This window comes from Hyalella azteca, unplaced genomic scaffold, assembly GCF_000764305.2.
Source record: "Hyalella azteca isolate HAZT.00-mixed unplaced genomic scaffold, Hazt_2.0.2 contig1591, whole genome shotgun sequence".
Lineage (NCBI taxonomy): Eukaryota > Metazoa > Arthropoda > Malacostraca > Amphipoda > Hyalellidae > Hyalella > Hyalella azteca.
Genome location: NW_025931895.1, coordinates 87,334 through 109,027, shown reverse-complemented (window position 1 = coordinate 109,027; position 21,694 = coordinate 87,334). Strand labels below are relative to the sequence as shown.

The 21,694-nt window shown below is 37.7% G+C and overlaps 1 protein-coding gene across 1 annotated transcript; it reads right to left on the bottom strand.

Annotated features, from left to right (window-relative positions):
* Positions 1–616: 616 nt before the first annotated feature.
* On the bottom strand, positions 617–19,392 carry LOC108681814 (transcriptional repressor p66-alpha). Its single transcript, XM_018170888.2, has 11 exons — positions 19,149–19,392; positions 18,146–18,795; positions 15,836–16,227; positions 13,958–14,101; positions 13,344–13,533; positions 12,785–12,990; positions 11,560–11,754; positions 10,240–10,462; positions 8,266–8,414; positions 6,952–7,116; positions 617–6,161 (listed from the first exon to the last, which is right to left on the bottom strand). The coding sequence occupies exons 1-11, from the start codon at positions 19,163–19,165 to the stop codon at positions 5,124–5,126; spliced, it is 3,369 nt and encodes a 1,122-aa protein (XP_018026377.1). The 5' UTR covers positions 19,166–19,392; the 3' UTR covers positions 617–5,123.
* Between the last annotated feature and the right edge of the window lie 2,302 nt (positions 19,393–21,694).

Here is a 21,694-nt window from a genome sequence, read left to right as displayed (position 1 = left end):
GCATCAAAGGCGTCATGCATCATTTAAGTGATGATTTTTAAAATAAAGCTTTCATTTCTCCGCGTTTTAATATATCATCAAATTATAAATACACTTTGCTTTGTGAATTACATTGAGAAGTGCAATCTTGTAAATGGATTTATAATGCACAACTTTACATAATTAACAAAGGTGGTGGAATTTAAGTTTTGCCACACACACAAGCTAGCGTTCCATCGACTTTTCATCGAGTGTAATGCTTCTCATCAACGTTGAATGGGCGTAATGCAGCTTCTATCAATTGATAAGCGTAATAAATTACGCAAAAATCGTACGAAAAACTAATAAAGTAGATGCTACGCCGCATAATAACTTGCGAAATGCAAACGCTCGGCGCAATATTTTCCTAACTGAGTATTGGCACAGCCTAACTTCACATAACTTGTCATAAAAAGTTTAATAAGGAACGTTACAGATTCTTCGTCAACCAAAATATAAAATCACAACATATAATGCTAAAGCGCATCAAAAGAAACAATCGTTGTAAAAAAAAAACAACGACGTGGGCACTACTACACACGAAATAGAAAAAGCCACCAATTAACGTTGAAATGGGCAAGGAAGAAAAAATCAACAATGTAGTTTAGGAGTTTTATTAAAGATTTCAACATTTTGGTCACAATTAGAAAAAGTTATCCGTTCAACGCTTGCTCTCTCACACACGAAAAACCATGAACTGCCCCTACCATTATAAGATTAAATGCACGGTGTATCTACATTGTCAGCTATTTACCTGCTATCTTATGAACATTTCCGCGCGAACATCATACTACTAACAGCTACAATACTATAGAGGAGCTTGGATACAAGCCTAGTAGAAGGTAACACGATAGAGGAGCTCGTTCGCACCACAGCTCTGCACCACACACACACGACTAAGCCTAACCGAGAAGGCCCACAATGAAGTCGAGTATTCAAAAGAAAAGCACGTTTCAAGTTATTATTCATAACCCATTAATCCCTAGGCAACACGCATGCTCGGCGGAATGAAGAAGGGTCACACTCACATGCTCACGCATGCGGTTACGGTAGCAACATTATCTTCCTATCGCGAACACTTGACGAGTGGCAGTTAACTGAATGTTCTTTTTCAAGGTCACCAGACCCCAAATTCAAAATGCAAATAAATTTTTTACAGTAAATCGAGAAAAATGACTTCCAGCAGCAAATACTTTGATGCGATGCGTGCGTCAGATTCAGCAGGTAGTGCGGGGATGGGTTTTCGATGCATCAAACGACAAGGCTTCATTCACGACATATGAGAGTTGCAGTGCTTACAAACTGAATTAAATTTGGTAAGAAGAAGTCACTTGAGATGATTGATGGGTCACGAGTGGGAGAGTGAGTCAGCCCTTTATTACATATTCCTCACTAAATTCTGCCAAATATGGAAAAATGCATGATAACACATAAATAGAAACGGTGCTCAAAATTGTGGCATTTAAGAACATGGAAGCTAGTCGGTTATATTGATGGTTTGGGAGAAATTCCGCAGCCATTCTTTGGAACAGAAATTTTTGCGTGATAAAATTTCCAACAAACTAAATATCAAATTAAATTATAAGAAAGACTGTCTATAAATATAATTGTTAGCACTATCTCCGCTTTCAGGGAAATATATTGATATAAAATTTTATTTAGAAATAGCTCATCAATTTACAGTAGAACAAACCACGGAAATTGTACAAGAATTGAACTTGGGTAAACAACGCGACAGGGTATCACTTATAATTCAGAGAAAATCGCTCATAAATCAATCACTCGTACTAGGACAGTTGGTCCAGGGAGGCCCTGACACGTATGAAAGAACGCCCGGTAATATTAACATAACAAAAACGCTGATATTACAACTACAATTTCAAATGGAATTATTAATAAATATAAGCACTACAACAAAACTAATTCCATCGTGTACCGGAAACTTAAAATTTACGCGCTATTTTTCAATTATTTCTGAAAATAAAAGCAAACAGATTAGTACTTGAAATAAAATAACATGTTGCTAACTAAACGCGAGACGAATATCCATCTTCGGAACGTAGAGAAAATATAGAAAGATTTCAAAGCTTTTGTGCATTTGAAAATCTCACGTTTTAATGAATGCAAAAGTGAGAAATTACTTAATTTTAGCAAGACAACTGCAAGCCCCAATTGAAAGTTTCCTCCAAAAGAAAAAGTGAGAGGTTAAATCTGCAATAAAACAGCCAGACAGCATAGCATTACCATCGATTTCATTCTTGCACACTCAAGTTCCAATTCAACACGTCGTGAAAATTGAAGTAAACAAGAACAAGTGCTACAGCAAATTAGAACCCATAATCAACTAATAACCTCAAGTTAAAACAATGATAAATTATCATCAGACAAATAAAATGATAAGCACAGGATAAAAACTCGACGCCGAGTTTATAAAATGCAAATAATCAAGTTATGTATACATATAATTTAGTGGTCTCAAAAGTCGAAATATAATTTAAGATGTACGAGTTAAAATACGAAGAGAAATTTACTCCAGACAAATAGCGTACGGTACTCGGTATAATTCCATGTTGGACAGTAACAGAAGAAACTGTTCATTACAGAGGAATTTTAACACCATAATTGCTCACAGCTGAAACTTCGAATTCAGGCGATAGCTAAACCTTAAAAGATACCATTCCGTTGTCACTGTACAATATCTTACAAATTTGGTCACTATGTACAGTAAGAAAGGATACACAGAGCAAGACTGACACAGATTTAGACAAGCTTCACAAGAAGCGCAGCAAAATCTGCCATCGAGTACATCCCCAGTGAAAATTTACAGACGCGGCAGCTTCTGATTTGGATTACCAGAAGCTGGGGCGACTTTAAATTTTGTTAGGGTCATACCACAAGAAATTCATCAGATGCGCTCGTATTCAACAGAGACTTGCCTCCTTCGTCGCCTCGTTGATGTAAACAAACCAGAATGTACAACACCTTAGTCGATTTCCAGAGACACAGATTTCACTCTATGCAAATTTGTACAGGTTAGCGAGTAACAAGTTTTGATCACAAAACGTTTTCCTTACCTCCAGAATTTTCAGTTCAAGAATTTAAATAATTTTGAACCAATCACGGCTAAAATATGGATGAAAAAGTCGGAAATAAAATGGGTAATAGGAATTATTTTCAATAGAGGTTTACATGGTGTTAGTACGAAAGTTTGCCAATGTAATGACAATAAGCAGCGCTACAAATAAAAAAGAACAAATTTATTTCTTGTTCTTTGCTGGCATTGCTCGTTTTGTTCACTTATAGCGGGTGGTTGATCTAGTTAACAGTATCATTTATTTCTGGCAGTAAATTTAAACCCCAGCCCATAGCCATAGCATTAAACGCATTAACATACCGCAATAAAGTTCATAACGACTTTCACTCGGCATTATCTGTCCTGCATAAGTTCAAGCATGAAGATTATCGTCCATGTTGCAGCTCAATACTGTAACTTATAAGCTATGGCTAAAAAATATTACCAAGGACAGGGTAAATTTGTCCTCACAAGCAATAAATGATCGAATTTCAATACGTTCAAGATGACGACTCTCTGATTTAACTATCCAGAAATGACATTAAAAACCAATTAATTACAAGACCTAAAGCATCCATGTCGTTTACAGAGCGCAATGCCGTGACCGAGTAAGATCGGAAATCCCACAATGAAGCCTTGTTTAATAATCCTCAATGTTGAAAACCACGGTTACGTTCATGCTAACTAAGAAATACTATGAGTGAGAATGATACCAGACACAGGATCAATATGCACAAAAAATAACAATAGCAAAAATATAGTTTAACGATTAAATAATTATAATTACAGAATTCAACTGGCAAGAGGAGCGCAACAATTATTTTTCGGTTTTAATGTATAGCAAGACGAGGCAATTTCAATTTAAAGTTATGCCAGCATTATTGCTACTTCGTACGAGATCCACTACACGGTTAATAGCAAAAACAGCCTAAGTGTCAACAGCAAATTAAAATGCAAGCTATTCCGATGACGGTGTTTGTAACCGCAACCAGTTCACGGTTTCAGCTAAAGGAAGAATAGCGAAATACGTTTCATTCCTATTGTGCATCAGAACTATGATTAATGCACGAAAAAAAAACGGAGCGAGAAACCCATAACCAAAGAAAGGAACAAAAAACCCGATTGGCAGTGCTGAATTCCCAAAGGAAAATAAAGTTGCGGTACTAATAAAGTTAACATGGTGGTCAGATTCAATCAGTAATTTCATGTTGTTAGCACAGAAACAACTGACTTGATAAAACAAGAACCCATGCATACACCGCCACAAGCTTCCTTGGAAGTCTTAAAAGTTGAGTTTTAGAAATAAAAATAGAGTAAAAAAAATGTTGCTGAATTGACTCATTTAATTGTAAACAGATTCATACCGTTCAGTCCTGAGGGGATACGAAAAATGCGATGATAATTAGTTGCCAAAATCATGAAGGGTCAAAATTTGTGCAGCAAAATATGATAAATGGGTAAGCAATAAATTCAGCGCTTTTAATAATGGTAAGAACAGTTTAAACGAAATAATGGAAGTTAGACATTAATGTAAAGTTACTCAGTAAATCTAATAATTCCCTTCCACCGAAACGGAACATTCATGAGATGTTTTAAAAGTGCATTCACACAACAAAACCTCTAAGTTCTTCTTGAACCGAGGCCACAAAGAATGACCAATGCGTCAATCAACGAATAGCAAAAATAATGGGGCTCTAGAAAAACATTGCCCGCAATCGCAAATGATGAAAGCCAGAGATATGTTATGTGAAAATTTAGAAGGCGTTGGATAAACGAAAGTATCTCGCAGAAATAGAAATGCACAATTATTGAAAAAACTCACAAATTTTTCAGGACAGCTGCTGAAGGAAATTTGATAAAATGGCGTCTTTAAATGTGATACCATGAGACGAAATGAATAAAATGACAAGGTAGTAAAAATGTCGCATCAAGGAGTCTAGTAAATAAAAGTCTAGCTATAGTAATAGTAGTTTAGTCATAGTAATAGATTTAAATGTTACAAGTTGTTGAGCTGACTACTGCGAGGCTTGGTTCAACTCTTCCATTTACTGCTGCTGCCAGAAGAGTGACCGCCGCTGCTGCTGCTGCCGCCCTGAGCAGACGCGTGCTGCGCGGCCGCGGCAGCCTGAAGCCCGGCTGATGGTATCATGTCCAGCAGATACTGCCGCTGCCGCATAAACTCATGCTGAACTGCAAGGTTCTGCTGCTGCTGTTGTTGCTGCTGCGTACTGCTACTATTGCTGCTGCTACTGCTACCACTTCCGCCTGCAACACCACCAACTAAAGCAGCAGCGGCAGCAGCAGCAGCGGCCGCAGCAGCCGCTGCTGCTGCACCGCCACCACCACTGGCAGCGGCAGCAGCAGCGGCTGCAGCATTAGCACCTTGCTGCTGTATTGCAGCACCAAGCTGTGCCGCCATTAGCTGCTGCAGTTGCAGATTAAAAGGATTGTAATGGCCCAGCAAGTACGGAGCCAGTAAGTGAGGAGTTATCTGAGGGGTGCCCGCTCCACCCAAGCCTTGCATCCTTAGCAGCTGCTGCTGGGCGGCCTGCATCTGCTGCAGAGCTGCAGGACTGCTCATGGCCTGCGCCATAGCTGCTGCAGTGCTCATGCTGGCCATGAACTGCTCCTTCTGCTGCTTTGTTAAACCCGGCGGCAAGTACATGTCTTTTTCTCTTTGATCCCTTTCTCTTTCTCGCTCCCGACGCTCTTTTTCTGCTCTGTACTCTCTTTCTCGTTCTCTCTCCCTCTCTCGTTCCAAGTCACGTTCTCTTTGCTGTCGTTCCCTCTCTCGTAATTGTCGTTCACGCTCCCGCTCTCTTTCTCTTTCGATTTCTCTCTCGCGTTCTCTGCGCTGCTGCTGTAGCATCAATTCATGTTGGCGACTTATTGAAGCTATAGACGCGGAGATCGCATTGCTGTTATTGTTGCTGCTGCTGCTGCTGCGGCTGCTGCTGTGGTGAGGTTGCTGCTGACGTTGCAGGTCTTTGATGGACGTCACAGATACGCTGGGGGTGCTGCTCCGATGCAAATTGCTGCTGTTGTTGTTGCTGTTGTCGGAAACGTTTACCTGCAAATTTTTTACCATTAGCCATCGCTCTAAGGAGCGGGAACAAGTAACCGAGTCAGATAAAATCAACTTTGAATAAATGACCTAAGTAGGGGATTAAGTAGGGGATGACCTAAGTAGTATTATAAGTAAGTAAGTATTCAAGCATAAACATGCAGGTATATCATAAAAAAATGTCAAATTCTAAAGACATTGGAGACGAACCAAAGACAAACTAAACCTTCAAATATCAATCAATAAGAGTGCAGCCCAAGTAAAAAAAAAGCACTTACAGTTTTACGTTACTTACGCTGGTAATATAGCAAAAACTTCTAACACCAACACAAAACTATTACAAAATAACTTGAATTGGCTTCTCATAGTATAAAAAATAACAGATTACGTGTCTTTCCTGACTTGACCAAAGTTTTCAGTCATAATGGCATACTTTCAGTTAAGTTTAATCATGACAAAAGTTTGAAATATTTTTCATTTGCATTCTACAAGCTAAAAATGCTTAAGCTTTTGTTGATTAGAACTCTATTTTACTAGGCATCTAGGTACCTTTGAAAATTTATTTTAATTTTTATATTTTTATTTATTTTTTATTTAGGTACCTTTATTTTTTTTTGAAAATTTATTTTTTGAGTTTATATATTCGAAGACAAACGGTTCAACTTTGAAACGATTAAGATGTTACTTTTTATGACTTTCAAACTGTAAGTTTTGTTCAATGAAAAGCAAGGTAGCATTATGCTGTGTTTAAGAGTGAGAGTTGCTGAGCGACAACTGTTGGTGGTCCAGTGATTACCTTCTCGAGCGTGAGCTCAGAGCGTTTGTGATGAGAGGAGTGATGACTGCGGCTGCTGCTAGAACGATATTGTTGCTGTAACTGCTGCTGCTGTTGCTGTTGTTGTTGCTGCTGCTGCTGTTGTTGCTGCTGCTGTTGTCTCCTATTTTCATTCTCCCACGAGCTCTAAACAATCACCGATATAAATAAATGATTCGAGACTCGCTAATAAGCACATAATAAAAATCAACAAAGGCAATCAAACAAACAACTTGCACAACCATAAATCAAGAAACTCGTCACTCATCTATAAATGCAAAATCAGGTCAAAATTCTCTCCTAAATTGACTCTGTAGAAACAGCGGTTCGAATCATACTCATTTTGAATATAATTTCATTCCAAGTACAATTTGTGCAAGCAATGGAAGCATACCCTAGCCTCAAGATGTAGTAAAAATTTGCCTGTTTAAATTAGGAAAATTTACTGTAAAAAATGCGCATAGGCCCGAAATCACATTTTTTTGCAAGAAGCTCCCTCCTTGAGTCAATAAATATCAGTTGTTCTAATATAGGCATTGAGCAGATAGGTATTTATGAACACAAATATGGCCAATAATACATCAATAACCAAGAGTGCGTCAGCAGAAAGACAAGAGCACTCATCAACATGAGAATAGCTAAGAATAGCAGAAACATTCGAATACTATGAAGTAAATTTTAACATAGTTTTTATTAAGCGACAAGAAGTATAAAATTCAGAACTGAGAACAGAAAATCTGTCAAGATATGTGGAAATATACAAGGGAAAAATATTTCAGAGTACTAAGCTAGGAACGTGTTGACTGCGCACCCTATGAGATCAAGTTACATGGTAATGAAGTTAGATCAGCCAGAAAAGAAATAATTCACTCGATAAATTGATGGTTTGATAATAGAGGCAAACCTAACACAAATATACCTGAAAGTAAATGAACGTTAAAAACTGGAATAAATGCACATAATAAATGGGCTCATGGCAACAACGCATCCCACAACAATCATCCCGGTAAAAAGAACCTCAGACACACCCAAGAAAACCCAAAAAGGAAGAAAACTTTGGTCTGAGAGGAGCACGTGCGCTCAGAAAGACCTGGGTCCATACGTCCATACTTTCAAAAAAAGTTAAGAGATCGTAAGTCCATCAGCCAATCATTGACGGTCTTTCAAGCAAAATCTACCAATCATAGACAAGAAAATAGTCGTAAGTACTTACGTTCAGTTAGCGAATTTTGTAAGTATGGCCCCTGATGGCATAAAATCGTGAACACAATAATGATATTTGATGATTTAACGCACCTGTGCAGCAAGTCTCTGTTCTATCTCTTGTTCCTGTTGCAGAGCTTTCATGAAGGCCGCCTTCAGTCTGTTCGTGTGTTCCTGTTTGAGGCCGCTCTTTATGTTGGTTGTCACGCAGGCGTCGCACATGATACGAACGTCTGGCGAACCTGAAACGTTAATATAATTAGAAGTTTAGCTCTTGGTCATAACCTTCCATCTCAACAACGGAGAGGAACCAAAAGTTTCTGGACGTGTATTATTCTTACGGAGGAAAATTATAAAAAATGTTTTTAATTCAGACAATTTTGGTGGTAAAAAATAATTCAAATACAATGGAAATAACTGGATTATCAGAAAATTCAAAATGTAAAACAAATGATAAAATCAGAATTCAATTTTATAAAATCAGAGTACATTAGTTTTGGTACTAAACGCTACGTAAAATATTTGCCCCTGGAAGAAATTACCTTCCTACATAATTGATAATGAAATACATAATTGAGAATGAAAGTAGGAGCAGTTACCAGCTTATAAGTAAAGAAAAAAGGTTATTACATGGGTTCAAAGGCATGAAGAATAAATAAAATTATAATTTATTGCCGGGCCATTATTGCAATCGAATGTTCATGTATACCCACACATCCATCAGACCAGCAATAATACATAAAAGTACACCATAAAGCTCAAGATAAGGCTTTATGTCCTGTGTACCTCTAGGGAATTTGGACTCCTTCACTAAAGACGCCTTCTCCTATGCACGTGGCATTGTAGTTTCTAATGTAAATCATACAATGGTTTATTAAAAGCTCTTGAACGCCACCACTGTTTCCACGCACATTCCAGCAGTATGTATCTACTTTTAACGCATCTACAGACATAAAAGATCGATTCACAGGTTATGGCAATGCGCTTCACTCACATCACGATCGCATCCATGTCATTTAACAAAAATAAACAACCAAGTCAGCAAGTCAGTAATATTTACAACTCCAAAACNCCACTCTGACGGCAAGGTTATGAAGTTTTGTGTTCCGCCTATTCAGTTGGCACTATGCATTGGACAAGTGACCAGCGTGCGTTTGCTGTCAAGGCGTACTTTTCTAATGGCCGTTACATTATCGGTACTCAACGAGCTTTCCGTACTAGGTTCTGTATTCGTCTTTCAGGCCGGTTCCTGATCGGAAATTGATTGTCAAGTGGGTGAAAACATTTAGGGCAAGTGGAAGTGTGAAAGCAAGAGAGTCTGGTAGCAAGAGGACTGCAACAAAAAAAAATCCGTGTCAAAAGTCGGCGTAATTGGCCCTTATTTCTTTGAGAAAAACAAATGCGCAGTAACGGTGACAGCTCTGTACACACAAATGATTGAGGCCTTTTGTGCTAAAGCTGGCTGCAATGAATGTCAGGGATGTCTGGTTTCCACCAGAATAGCGCCAAGGCCCACACAGCGCCTTGTTCAATGAATCTTCTGAGACAACATTTTGCACACCCCCTCTCCTTGAGAGGTACCTTCTTTTGTCGGCCCGATCCCCCCAATTCGGCTCCGCGTGATTTTTTATATGATTATCTTAAATCAATTGTTTACAATGACTGTCCAAGGACCCTACCTCATTTGAAGAACAACATATACCAGGCCATCACCAACATACCCGTCATGCTTCAACGAGTTGAACGGAACTTCAAAAATCGACTAACTGAATGCATTGACAATGGGGACCGTCATTTGTCCGATGTCATCTTTAAAACTAATAGATACAAAAATTCAGGTAACGTTCTTTAGAATAAAATTATAATATAATGCTTTCTTTAATACTTTTTTATCGAGCTTTCAAATGAGGAAGTTTCCGTTAATCACCATGAACATTTGGTAAAGAGAGATTTAGAACGCTTCCACGAATGAGTTACTCAAATCAGCTAAGAAGCTGATTCCAGATAGCCAAACTTAGGGATGAGAAATGTATTATATTATATTAAAAGCAGCAGCCTGCAACTAACCTTCACGCAGCATTGGATGAGGCTCCAGTTTCCAGGCAGGAGTGAAGTCAGTTCCACACTGGGAACAAATGAAGGGCGTGGGTTGCTGTTCCACCGGTTCCTTGGTATTGTTATGCAGGATCCTATTAACGGACATCTCGAGGCCCACCAGGTACAAGAACTCGTTGTTGCTTGGGTTCGGAATGAAATGCATCTCGGGAGGAGGAGGTTTCGGTGGAGGAATCTGTGAAGAGAATAGGAAAAATTATGCATTGGCACATGAGTGAAAGTAATCTAATGAAAGGAGCATGGCTATATGATAGAACTATTAGAAAATAAAGCAACACTGATGAACAAATTGTTGAAAGAAGAAGTAAAAAGAGTTAACAGACATTTGAAATATAATTTAGATAAAATGAAAATTTTTGTATAATGGAAAGATCGGAAGGAGAAAACAAGGGCTACCAATTGTCAGGATATCATAAAAAACTTAGAGCACATTCCCTATAAGCAATGATTAGTGAACGATCATCAGAGCATGTAAATAAGAGGAAAGCAATTTTTGGTAGGAATATGGAAAATACTTGGCACAATACAAAATACTGAAATAAATATCTACAATGTTTAGCTGTAGAAAGCAACTGCGTTGAAAATCGCGGAAATTACATTCTATGATTGTTTCAGGATATTGTAAATAAATTTTGACAAAGTTTTTGTAAAGACTCGTTTAAGTTTTCGTTTGGTTTTGTACATTTCAAATGAAAGAAAACTTTAGGCGCAGCATTGCCAATATGTGACTATTTTTCTACTAATACGGTCCCTGACTATTTTTCAAGGCAAAAAGCTTTAAAAAGTCTTATGTTAGATATATTGAGGAATTGTACACTTCAAAAAACAAGATCTAAAATATTATTTCAACATGTTTCACATGAATTACGATATAAACAGTTGAAAGTGAAGTATCTGAAAGTGAAAGTATATATGAAATCTTCGTACATGGATATTCATTTTTGGTCATTTTATATTTTTTTGGCATCAGAAATTGCACTAATAAAAGAAAAATCCCATGTGTGAGCCATCAGCGAATTAAAGAGAGAGAAATACATTTTAAATGTGGTACTTTGAGTATTATTATAACTTGTAAAGTCAGGATATAATCTGAAGTTCCTTAAATAAGAAGCTGCTAATTAGAAAATTATCTTCAAGTCCTTCTGTGTCTCTCACAAACACTGCACAAATGGCATTTCCTTTTTAAAGTAACCGTAATTACAAATGCTAATAGCCAATATAAAAAAAAATCAAATCATGAGCATAAATTGTATGTAGCCCGTAATATCTCACTCTTAGCAGCGTTTTCTCGAGCTGCTTCCTGAGGGCGAGTCGAGCGGCAGCTTGTCTTTGTGCTGGAGTTTGGCCACCGCCGCTGAGGCCGTCATCAGCAGCACCTGCTGCACCGCTGCTGCTGTTGCCGCTACTTCTGCTGCTGTGTGCCGCTGCACTGCTGCTGCTGTTGTTCTGTAGGCTGCTGCTGCTTACCTGCAACCAGTAATTAATAGTGTAAATAAATTGAACACTCGGTGTAATTAAATTAATTAATTGTGTGAATTAATTATATTAAAATTTAAATATGTATTTAAAGTAAACACGCACTTCCGACCGCACTTCGGTCGGAATTGCGGGTTATTTTGACACGAAGACTACAACAGAGTTAAAGCCAATGACACGTTATTAAACGCTGATGACAAGTTTAAATGATCAGAGCCATGCCATGCCATCTCATGAGCTTTTTAGAACGACAGCAGAGTACGGTAAGAAAAATGACAATAATTAAAAAGACCTATGCACGCGGTAAATTTAATAATACTAGCTAAATAACTTAGAGATATAACAAATTACTAGATGGCGAGATTGACTTCATTTCGTTAAGTGATTCGAATTTGGACAATAATCGGAGAAGCCTAATAACAACATGCCAGGGCTGGTTAAAACATGGTTGAACTAGTATAAGGTTGGCCCATGAGAAGCTAATTTTTGCGGATGTAGTTTGTTGTTCGCCTGTGACATCACTGGTCTTAGTGACGTCACGGGCATGAACCATTCACCGAAATGCGATCAAATCAGTCAACCAATCCGTGATGGGAATGACGGGCTTGTTTACGTTTCTCGATCTCAGTGACGTAAGAAGAAATCTGAACTGAAAGACGGAAATCCTCGTGGGTCAACCTTATATAGTTCAACCATGGGTTAAAACCCCTCTTGGCTAGCTAATTGCTCGGTATCACGGATACTACCCTCATACATCGGCGCTTCGCCGACGCGTATCAGGCAAGCTATGGTTCTACTATTGTTATATAGTGTCTTATAGTTGACTTTCTCCTAAATAAAATAGTTTATTAATTAAAAAAAAGTTGTCGCAGAAATTTATCGTACAGTAATAGAAGTAACATGTACGATCTGTCACGTGGACTCGTTAATTAATGGCTTACCTAAGTCAGGTAAAAAGTTCTATAAGTTAACTCATCTTAGAAGCTATACAAATTGTTACCAAATTAATCGATTTTATCACCTTGGAGTGGTGTGACGGAGAGTCACGCGGACTGGCTGAAGGAGAATCTTTTCTGATAATTTCGACTTCGCGGGAGAGGTTGAAGGGGAGGTTGAGGGACGCAGGCAACCCCATGCTGGATGAGGAACACGACTGAGATGGTGGCAGCAGGGACGGACTCCCTGGCTTACTGCTCGTACCGCCTACCGTGCTCGTTAGGGTCGTTCCTGCAATCGTACGTTAATATCATTCATTGGAAGCATTAACATGACTTCATCGATTAGTTAACAAACGGAATATTGAAAGGAGGAAAGTTGAAATGTATCAAAACGTGGTACGTTACATATCTTTGCTGATTGTAGATCCAAAGAATGCTTTATATTAAGAATTTGGTAATTTTTTTCCAATAAGTTGTATTTCTTTTGTAAAAGAAGAACTTCTGCCTAACTTATACCAATATTCAAGCTGATTCACAAACGCTAGTGAGAACTAATAACGCACTTACGCGTAACGTCACAAGTGTAGACCTCACTCAAGTTGCACATCAAGTAAGAAGTAGAATATGAATCTAGACGCAAACCTCTAGCAAGAAGATGCCTCTGCGCCTGTAGTGCCGTAGGTGACAGAGAGGGCGATACGCTAGGTGTCTTGACGCTGCTACCGCTGCTGCTGCTGCTACTGCCATTACGTTGCGACTGGGAATTGGTGCTGCAGATCTGAACCTTGTTACTGCTGCTGCTGCTGCTAATGCACGTCGATTGAGAGGATACCTGAAGCAGGAGGCAGTGATTCATGATCATCAAATTCAATCTTTCATACAAATTGACCTTTGAGTAAAATATATTCCAAAAATGAAAAACAGATTTCAAAGTAGCAATACGGAACACAACCCATGTAACAGATGAATCTGAAAACAGACATCATATTCATTGCATTAAGAATTAAGATACATTCGAAGAATTTAGAAGGGTATTCAACTGCCTTTCAGAACATTGATGTCAGTTACTTCTGCTGCCATTTCGAGGAATTACGATTTTTAAACTTTCAAGAATCGTTCTAAATATTTGTATAAGAGAAATGGCCATCTCAATGTAATTCATACATCATAAACTAATGTTACATTAAAAATCATTGGAACATGAGCTAATCTGCTAATGCAATACAAACCTATTGACGAGCTAGAGCTTGCAATACCTTAGAAGACGAAGACTCTTGTTTGTGATGATTGTGGAGCTGAGAAGGTGTGGATGGCGGGAGTTTGATGGCTGTTGTGTTGGCAGGAAGTTTGATGAGAGCGGCTTTGGTGTCGCAGTTGGGGAGGCTCTCTTTCAGCATTTGCTGCACATTTCAAGCCCACTTCAGAATATACAACTAAAAATATAATATATGAACAACAAATAATCCATATAAGATATAAAACGAAGTAGTATCAGTTCAATTCTTTACTATAACCCATTAAGACAGGCGGAATGGACACGGTCCACTCGAATTCATGACGTTCGAATCACAACGGTAACATTTGAACGCCAGCAAGTATTCAAGATTAGTTATAAAAAGTGCACGATTGACGTAGCAAATGCTACCAAATACGGTCCCTGATAATGATAATGGTGTTCCTATAATGTATAAAAATACTTCCTACCAATGCGATATCGAATTTCATGGAGCGAATTTGCAAAATTTTCAAGTCTCTATCAACTATCTATACTACGATACCAAGCATAGTCGAACTGTTGAATAAATGGCGCAACTTACAAACCACAACTAGAGATCTACATTTCGACGAAACAGGATCAATTTATTGCCTTGTATAGACAAACCAAATACTCCGTCACTTGAGGCAAAACTTCGGCGCTGAAATGAACTGTGAACCATATATAAGTCGTGCCGAAATTGCGGAATCGCCGATTCTATAGAATTGGCAGCCAATTTGTTCAATCTGTAGAAACAGCATTTCGTTGCTCATTCAGAAAATCGGACGTTAGAGTTAAAACATAAATCGATAGTTAGAGTTAGAAACTGTTAGGTCAAGTTCGGTCAAGTTAAAAAAAACTTTGCTGACTGACCTAACCACAGATTCCTATAGTACAGAAATACTGATTCAACAAATTCGGAAAACTGGCTGCCGATTCCATAGAATCGGCAATTCCGCGATTTCAGCGCGACATATACACGAACAACTTTTCGACTTACAGTTACATCGTCACTGTATTCAGTCTACGTTGATCTCTGACGCGATCTTGCTCAGCCTTGCCAAAACGTCAAAATAAACTAACGTCAACGATGCAGCGTCATGCAGCGTCAACGATGATTCATAAATACGATACAATTCGCACACAAAATTACAGTATCAAGACGATGAAAGTTGAAATGTATCAAAACGCGGTATGGTAATTCTTGCCTCACACAAAATTACAGTATCAAGACGATGAAAGTTGAAGTGTATCAAAACGCGGTATGGTAATTCTTGCCGATTCACATACACGCGCGTGAATCACCAATTAGTCCTTACCCCGTCGCAACTACCACGGCGTATCACTGATACATTAATTGTGCACTTCTTATCACAAATGCAACAAAATTCAATCCTAGGTGATGGATCCTTGTATAAACAATTTAAATGAGATTCCTTGCCTTTTTACCATTTTATATAACGCAATATAGAAACCTGTAAACCCAACAGGTACAGTCGAAACCGAAGAACCTATACGGCAGCTTGCAACTTCGAATAGATAGTTACTTTCAGTATAGGTTAGGCGTTTTTAAATAATACCTTAAAGTTTCTATCAGCTCCGTTGTTTTGACTGAGAAAACTTTGCGAAAATCTCACAAAAATTAAGAACGCTTTGTTATCAATAGTAACAGCAATATGATGTGTATAATGTTAAAAAAAATTATATTAGCACTAATATCTATCAAAAAAATTGAGGAAAATGATCGATACTATAACTTATAGCATTTAAGCAATCTTTTTGACGCAAGGTTTGCTATGTTCATGAGTTGCAAGCTCCCGCATCGCCCCAGAAAGAGTGCATGGTGAGTTAGGTAGACACTCGCAAGAGGCGAGCTCACCTGAGAAATTTTGAGCTTCTTTAGGAGCACAAGTTTCATTTCCTCAGTGCGGAGCTGCACCTGTAGTCTGTTGACCATCTCCTTCCTCTTGGCCAGTTCCTCAGGACTCAGGTCCTTGAACGATTCCTCGGGGTCCATGTCGTCTTTGCCGCCGATTTCGCCGTTCTTGCCACCGTTCCATTTAGGCGAGGAAAGATCGTCACCAGCATCCAGGTCTTCGTCGTCCTCGTCCAAGACGTTGTCGTCGCCGTTAGTAAGGCTTCCGTTACTCAGGCCATTGCTTTGGTATGTGGGGTTGCTGGTATTCAGCTTGCGTCGGGAGGTTTGGGGTCCAGGTGGCGTTTCTTCAATACCGGCATTACCGTTCACGGAGTTCGGGCCCGACCAATCATCTGTAACGAACGTAATTCGTCAGTATTATCACAAGAGGCATCACAACATAAACGTTCACTGATAACAGTCAAAATATTGTGGCTCGAAATCGAAGTGTAATTATACCGAATTAATGTTTACATAATTGAATAGTGGGTACGCGCGAAAATTTAATCGAAAAAAGTACATTTTTAAAGCAAATTATCCCTTAAATTATATGAAACCCCAAAATCTAATAAACGATCGTTCCCAATACGTCAGACTGACGCCAAATGGCCAGATAATCCATTGCCAAGTGCTGCCGAAACATTGGCATTGACTTAAAGCGACTGCAATTTCATAGCCTGCAACACGTTCTCATAAACAACTCAACGCTAGTCGGAAATAGCAAGTCAAACGAACGATGCGAGCTTTATTGTTTGGAATACTTGAGAAATTTTTAACCTTGTTATATTGAAGCTGGTTCATCTTCAGTCCCGCATTGAAAAAATTACTTCCTATTGAGTTAGGATTTACAAAGTCTTACGTAGAAAACACTATCGCATGGGCAGTCAAAGTGGGGCATGATTTTGCTCTCGACTGTGTAAATAAATTATTTTTTATACAACTGCATCACCGCAGCTTCGTTAAAAGAGGCGCATCGCCGTCTTAGCGTGCGCCAATGTGTCATGCTGTCTTTACTAGTCATGTAAATTAACAATTTGTCTACTAAAAAATAATTCTAGATTCTAGGACTTTGGAAAGGATTTACGTTGACGACAGTAAATATGGCATTGACTCGAGGTTGATTCAAGCTTAAGTTTTTATTTAAGTTTAAGTTTACAATATAGAAAAGTTGCACAATACATAAGGCTAGCACCATCATTCTGAAGATAGTTAAAAAAGCGAACATGAATTTCATTTCATATATGAATCATAACAAAACTGATGGCGAGCAAAAGTAAGCGTGAACAATCGTTATTACTAAGCGTGATTCAGGTCGTCGTCATCGTAGTAGTCGATATAGAATATTAGTAAAAGTCATGTTACGCTGGTTACGTAGCAAGCGGATCGAGCGACGAACTTATGCAATTGTGCACTTCCTTTCCAATGCTACTAAAGCGCAGGAAGTGAGGTAGGCATTTGACGCTACGGTTATGATCAACTACTACCCGTTATCAACAATGAAATTCAAACACACTTTGCTAATGTTGAGCCCAAGAAAATATTAGCAAAGTATGTTTGCTAATGGGAAAAATAAAAAATAATAACATTGCCACAAAAATATCTAAAACTAAAACACAAAATTTGTTTCTCGCGATTTATTAGCCTAGCTGGTTTAATGTAATAAGTATCCATGATGAGAACGTTGCATAAATGGTATAGAATTATAGAATATTAAAGAGGCACATAGACCATGAGGCGGATATCTCAAGTTATACTAGAAATCATCAGTATGCAGAATGCACGTCTCAGCTGATTTATGGAGTGAAAGCGGCACTCTTGATGATAGCTTTTGGGACAAGTTCATAACCGCATCTTCAACACCAATGTATGTGACAATTTCATCCACAAATTTAGGAATGAGATTTATTGCGAGAAATGATTTAGAGATAAAAAAAATATTTTCATTACAAAGGGGAATGATTCAATTTCATGTTCTGAAAGTAATCAAAAGAGAAACGTCTAGCAAGATGAGCGAATTTGGTTAACAGGTGAGGATGTACTGAGTGACTGAAGCATAGTAAAGAAATTTTATGAAAGTTCAAACTCAAATCTAGCTGTTATCACAATAGGCTCTTCCACCGCTCAAGGAACTGGCCTAAAACCTATAAAACAACAATAACAATAACACAGATAAAAAAGGGAAAAGCCAAAACTGTTCTTCATCTACACAAATTTGAGTAGAAAAAAGTATAGTATTTTATGAAAGTTAGGAAATAAAACAATAGTTCTGACCTTCACGATTTCTTTTTCTTGTCAAAGAGGGGCGTGTGAGATCAATGGAAGCTTCATTGCCTTCTGTAGAACATCTGCTGCTGGGACGGCTGCAGTTGGTGTTCATTTTGTTGATAGTATTACTAGGAGAAGAGGTGCTAGGGGGGCTTATCTGTTCTAAATGAGTGCTATTACCCAGAGAACTAGAAAAATTATTAATATTTATAGACCTACTTGAAGAAGAAGTTCTATTGCTATTATCACTTGGGTCACTAGAGGACCAACTTGAATGAGTTTTACCTAATTTATCACTGTTGAGCAGAACAGCTGAGGGATTATTGATACTATTGAGAGCCATTGCACTCTCATGTGTACTGCTCCTGTTGGTATTACTAGTACTGCTGTTAGCACTGATATTGTTATTACTGTTAGTAGTGTTGTCAGAGTTATTATTGTTTGTGTGGGTGGTAGGGTTGGGAAGAGAAGCAGTGGTAGCTGCAGAGTTGTGGTGTCTCCCAACAGACGCTGACACAGAGCTTGTGAGGGAGTTGAGGGCAGCCAAGGGAGACTCGCTGGTCAGAGAAGGACCAGGTGATATGGTGCCCTCCATGGTGGGCAAGTCAGTCAGAACACCGGTACCACTTGCAGCACCACTGTTTGTGCTGCTACTGCTGCACAGTGCAAGGTAGATGACAGGTCATTTCAGCGGAAAAAATCTATATATTATATCTATATTTTAATAAACAAAATATATTTTGCCTTTAAATTACCAAGCAAGAGAAAATGTATGAGAATTAATGACTGATAATGTGACAATATTTTATTTGAGGCAAGAGTAACAAAGGATATTCAAAAACTAGACACATTGAGGAACATGTACAGAGAAATTTGCTATCCAACAATATAAAAATTAGATGACCAAAGAGAATCATGAGAAGCACATCAGGACTGTCAATAATTTTACAAAACTCTCAATATTTCAAATATTGAAGCCATGATTCAATTGTACGAGTGCACAACTTACCTGATACTCAAATCCATCACTGCCAGCAGCAGTCAACAGGCAACCCAGGCAAAAATAATTAATGAACTACTAACTTGTCACACTTGAGGTCCTGAACATCATAAAATATCAACTGAGTATGTGACAATAAACTGAACATTTACACCACAGGAATATAGCTGAATTTGCAGGCTTTATGCAGTCCTGTAATCCTGAGTACACTAACAATTGCTAGATGAGCTTTGCTTCATCTTCACATATTGCTAATTCCTGCAGGAAAGAAGAGAACTTGAAATTGCTGTATTGTAGGTAATACTATCGAAAAAGACAATAGTGGCAATTATCAAAATTAGCACTCAAAATGACAATTGGAATAAATACAATATTTAATATTCATTAAAACCCATTCTAATAGAGCAAATAAGAACAAATACAGGATGAGAACAAAAGTAAATTATTCCATTAAATTACAATTAATTAGATCAATTTATACCATAGCACCAGAACTGAATCTATATGTAGTGCTATTCACAAATACTGTCAAATAGATACTTTGCTGATTCTCTCACACAATTTCTATTTTATGCCACTGTAGCTTCTCCATTCCCTACATTATCAGAAATCTTTCCTAAAGTATCAGAATTAATCCAATTGAATTATCTTTATTATAGGCTTATTCAAGTTTGTTGTCTAGCATGCCATTATGGACAGCAAGGTCTGAGGTATGTGTGCTATTTTCATGCTTAGCACTTAAACTTTAATGAGTGAAAGAGGCAAGTGAAACAAGTGTTCCCACAGTTTTTTTAATTACAGTTAACTGCACTATAACTTTCTGAAGGTACATATGCATATATGCAATGTCAAGTTCAAAATATAAAAAATATAACTCAGTACGGCACTCACAGCAGTGAGTGACAGAGAGTGCATTTTCTAGTGCATAAATCAGTTTTCATTGCAATTATTACAGTGCATTAGAGCTAGAGATGTTGTATCTTTGATACAGGCATGCCCGCTTCTTAAAATTGACAAAAACGTGAAGTCACGGACGGACAGACGGACAGACAGACATGGCGAGCACAATAGTGCATTTTTCTATAAAGAGAAAATGCGCTAAAAAGTTGGAATGAGTTAAGAACTATCTTTGTGTCTTCTTTCAATAGTAGAATAAACTCATGCGGACAATATGAAAAGCTTATACTCATTAGAATAAGTGTTTAATGAACATATTTCCAAATGATTAGGTTATCTATAAATGCGATAAAAAAACCATGCTATGATTTTGCATATAAATTTCCTAAAAGATCACCATATCAAAGGAGTTGTACAGTAAATTTAAAACTTGTAATTATGGTGCTCAACTTGTGCTGTAATTGTGGTGCTCAACTTGTGCTGTAATTGTGGTGCTCAACTTGTGCTGAAATCCAGTTAATTATTTTGTAGTAAAAGTACCTTAAGACTTTGACTGCGACTCGCAAAATAGCCTGTATTCCAGTGATGCGACTCATTCAAACTTGAATAACTTTAGTTACAGACAAGACAGCGAGATAAGGGCTAGTGCGCTGCTCTTGTCTAAGCAAGTTCTACAAGCTTCTGATGCAAAGCATGAAGTGATACAGACAACTGTTCAAGTTATTGGCAAAAACTGCTGTAGCAAATGCCTGGGTGCATGGTGATCAGTTTCATAGTCAGTAAAAATCTATGTGAATTGCTGATGTCATTGAAGATTACCAAATGTATTGTCACTAGTAATAGGTCAGACACATGAAGAAATGTTTCTATAACCAAATTACAATGATTTTAATTGTTTGTGTTCCAGCGCTGAAGTATTTGAGGCTGAGGATCTGAACTTCATGTCATGACGAGCTACTGATCTGAGTCTTGCTTTAACATAATTGCAAAAAAAGGAAGTTAGTTAGTTAGTAGTAGTAGTAGTTAGTAGGAAGTTAGTTGCCATTCATTAATAGCGTGACAGGCGAGTCACAGAATTGTTTGATCAAAACTTTAGTTATATTTTTGACATTAGTGCAAAATTTTATGCATATTGTGCGGCAAAATGTTGCACAATTACTGTCTCAATAAGTACCCATGTCACAGAATCTACCCATAATTAGTATTTGCCAATAGTTTGACAAAAAAAAGATAAACTCTATTCTGGGATATGCTAATTAACAAAAACCTTGTTAGATTTGGGTTAGAGTTAGGGTTAGAGGTGTAAAAATAGTTTTTATAAACTTTTTTACAATTTTACTAAGGTTTGGACCAGCCGACAAAAGTTTTTTAATCTAATATTACTCATTAAAAAACAACTAATCATTGTCACGGTCTTACAAAAAGTTATATATATATAAATATTCAATATATACATATCAAGATGGACTTTAAAAAAATGATGGTTCATATAAAAAGTATTGTTGCGTCATGATATAAGCTTGGCACTAAAATGTCAGCTTCACTTCAGATAGGTCTAGTTCAAGATTTCAATGCACAATAGGTATCATCTAATTTTTTATATATATCCTAAATTTGAATTTTTCTACTTATGAATGAAATCTCACAGCGCAAATTTT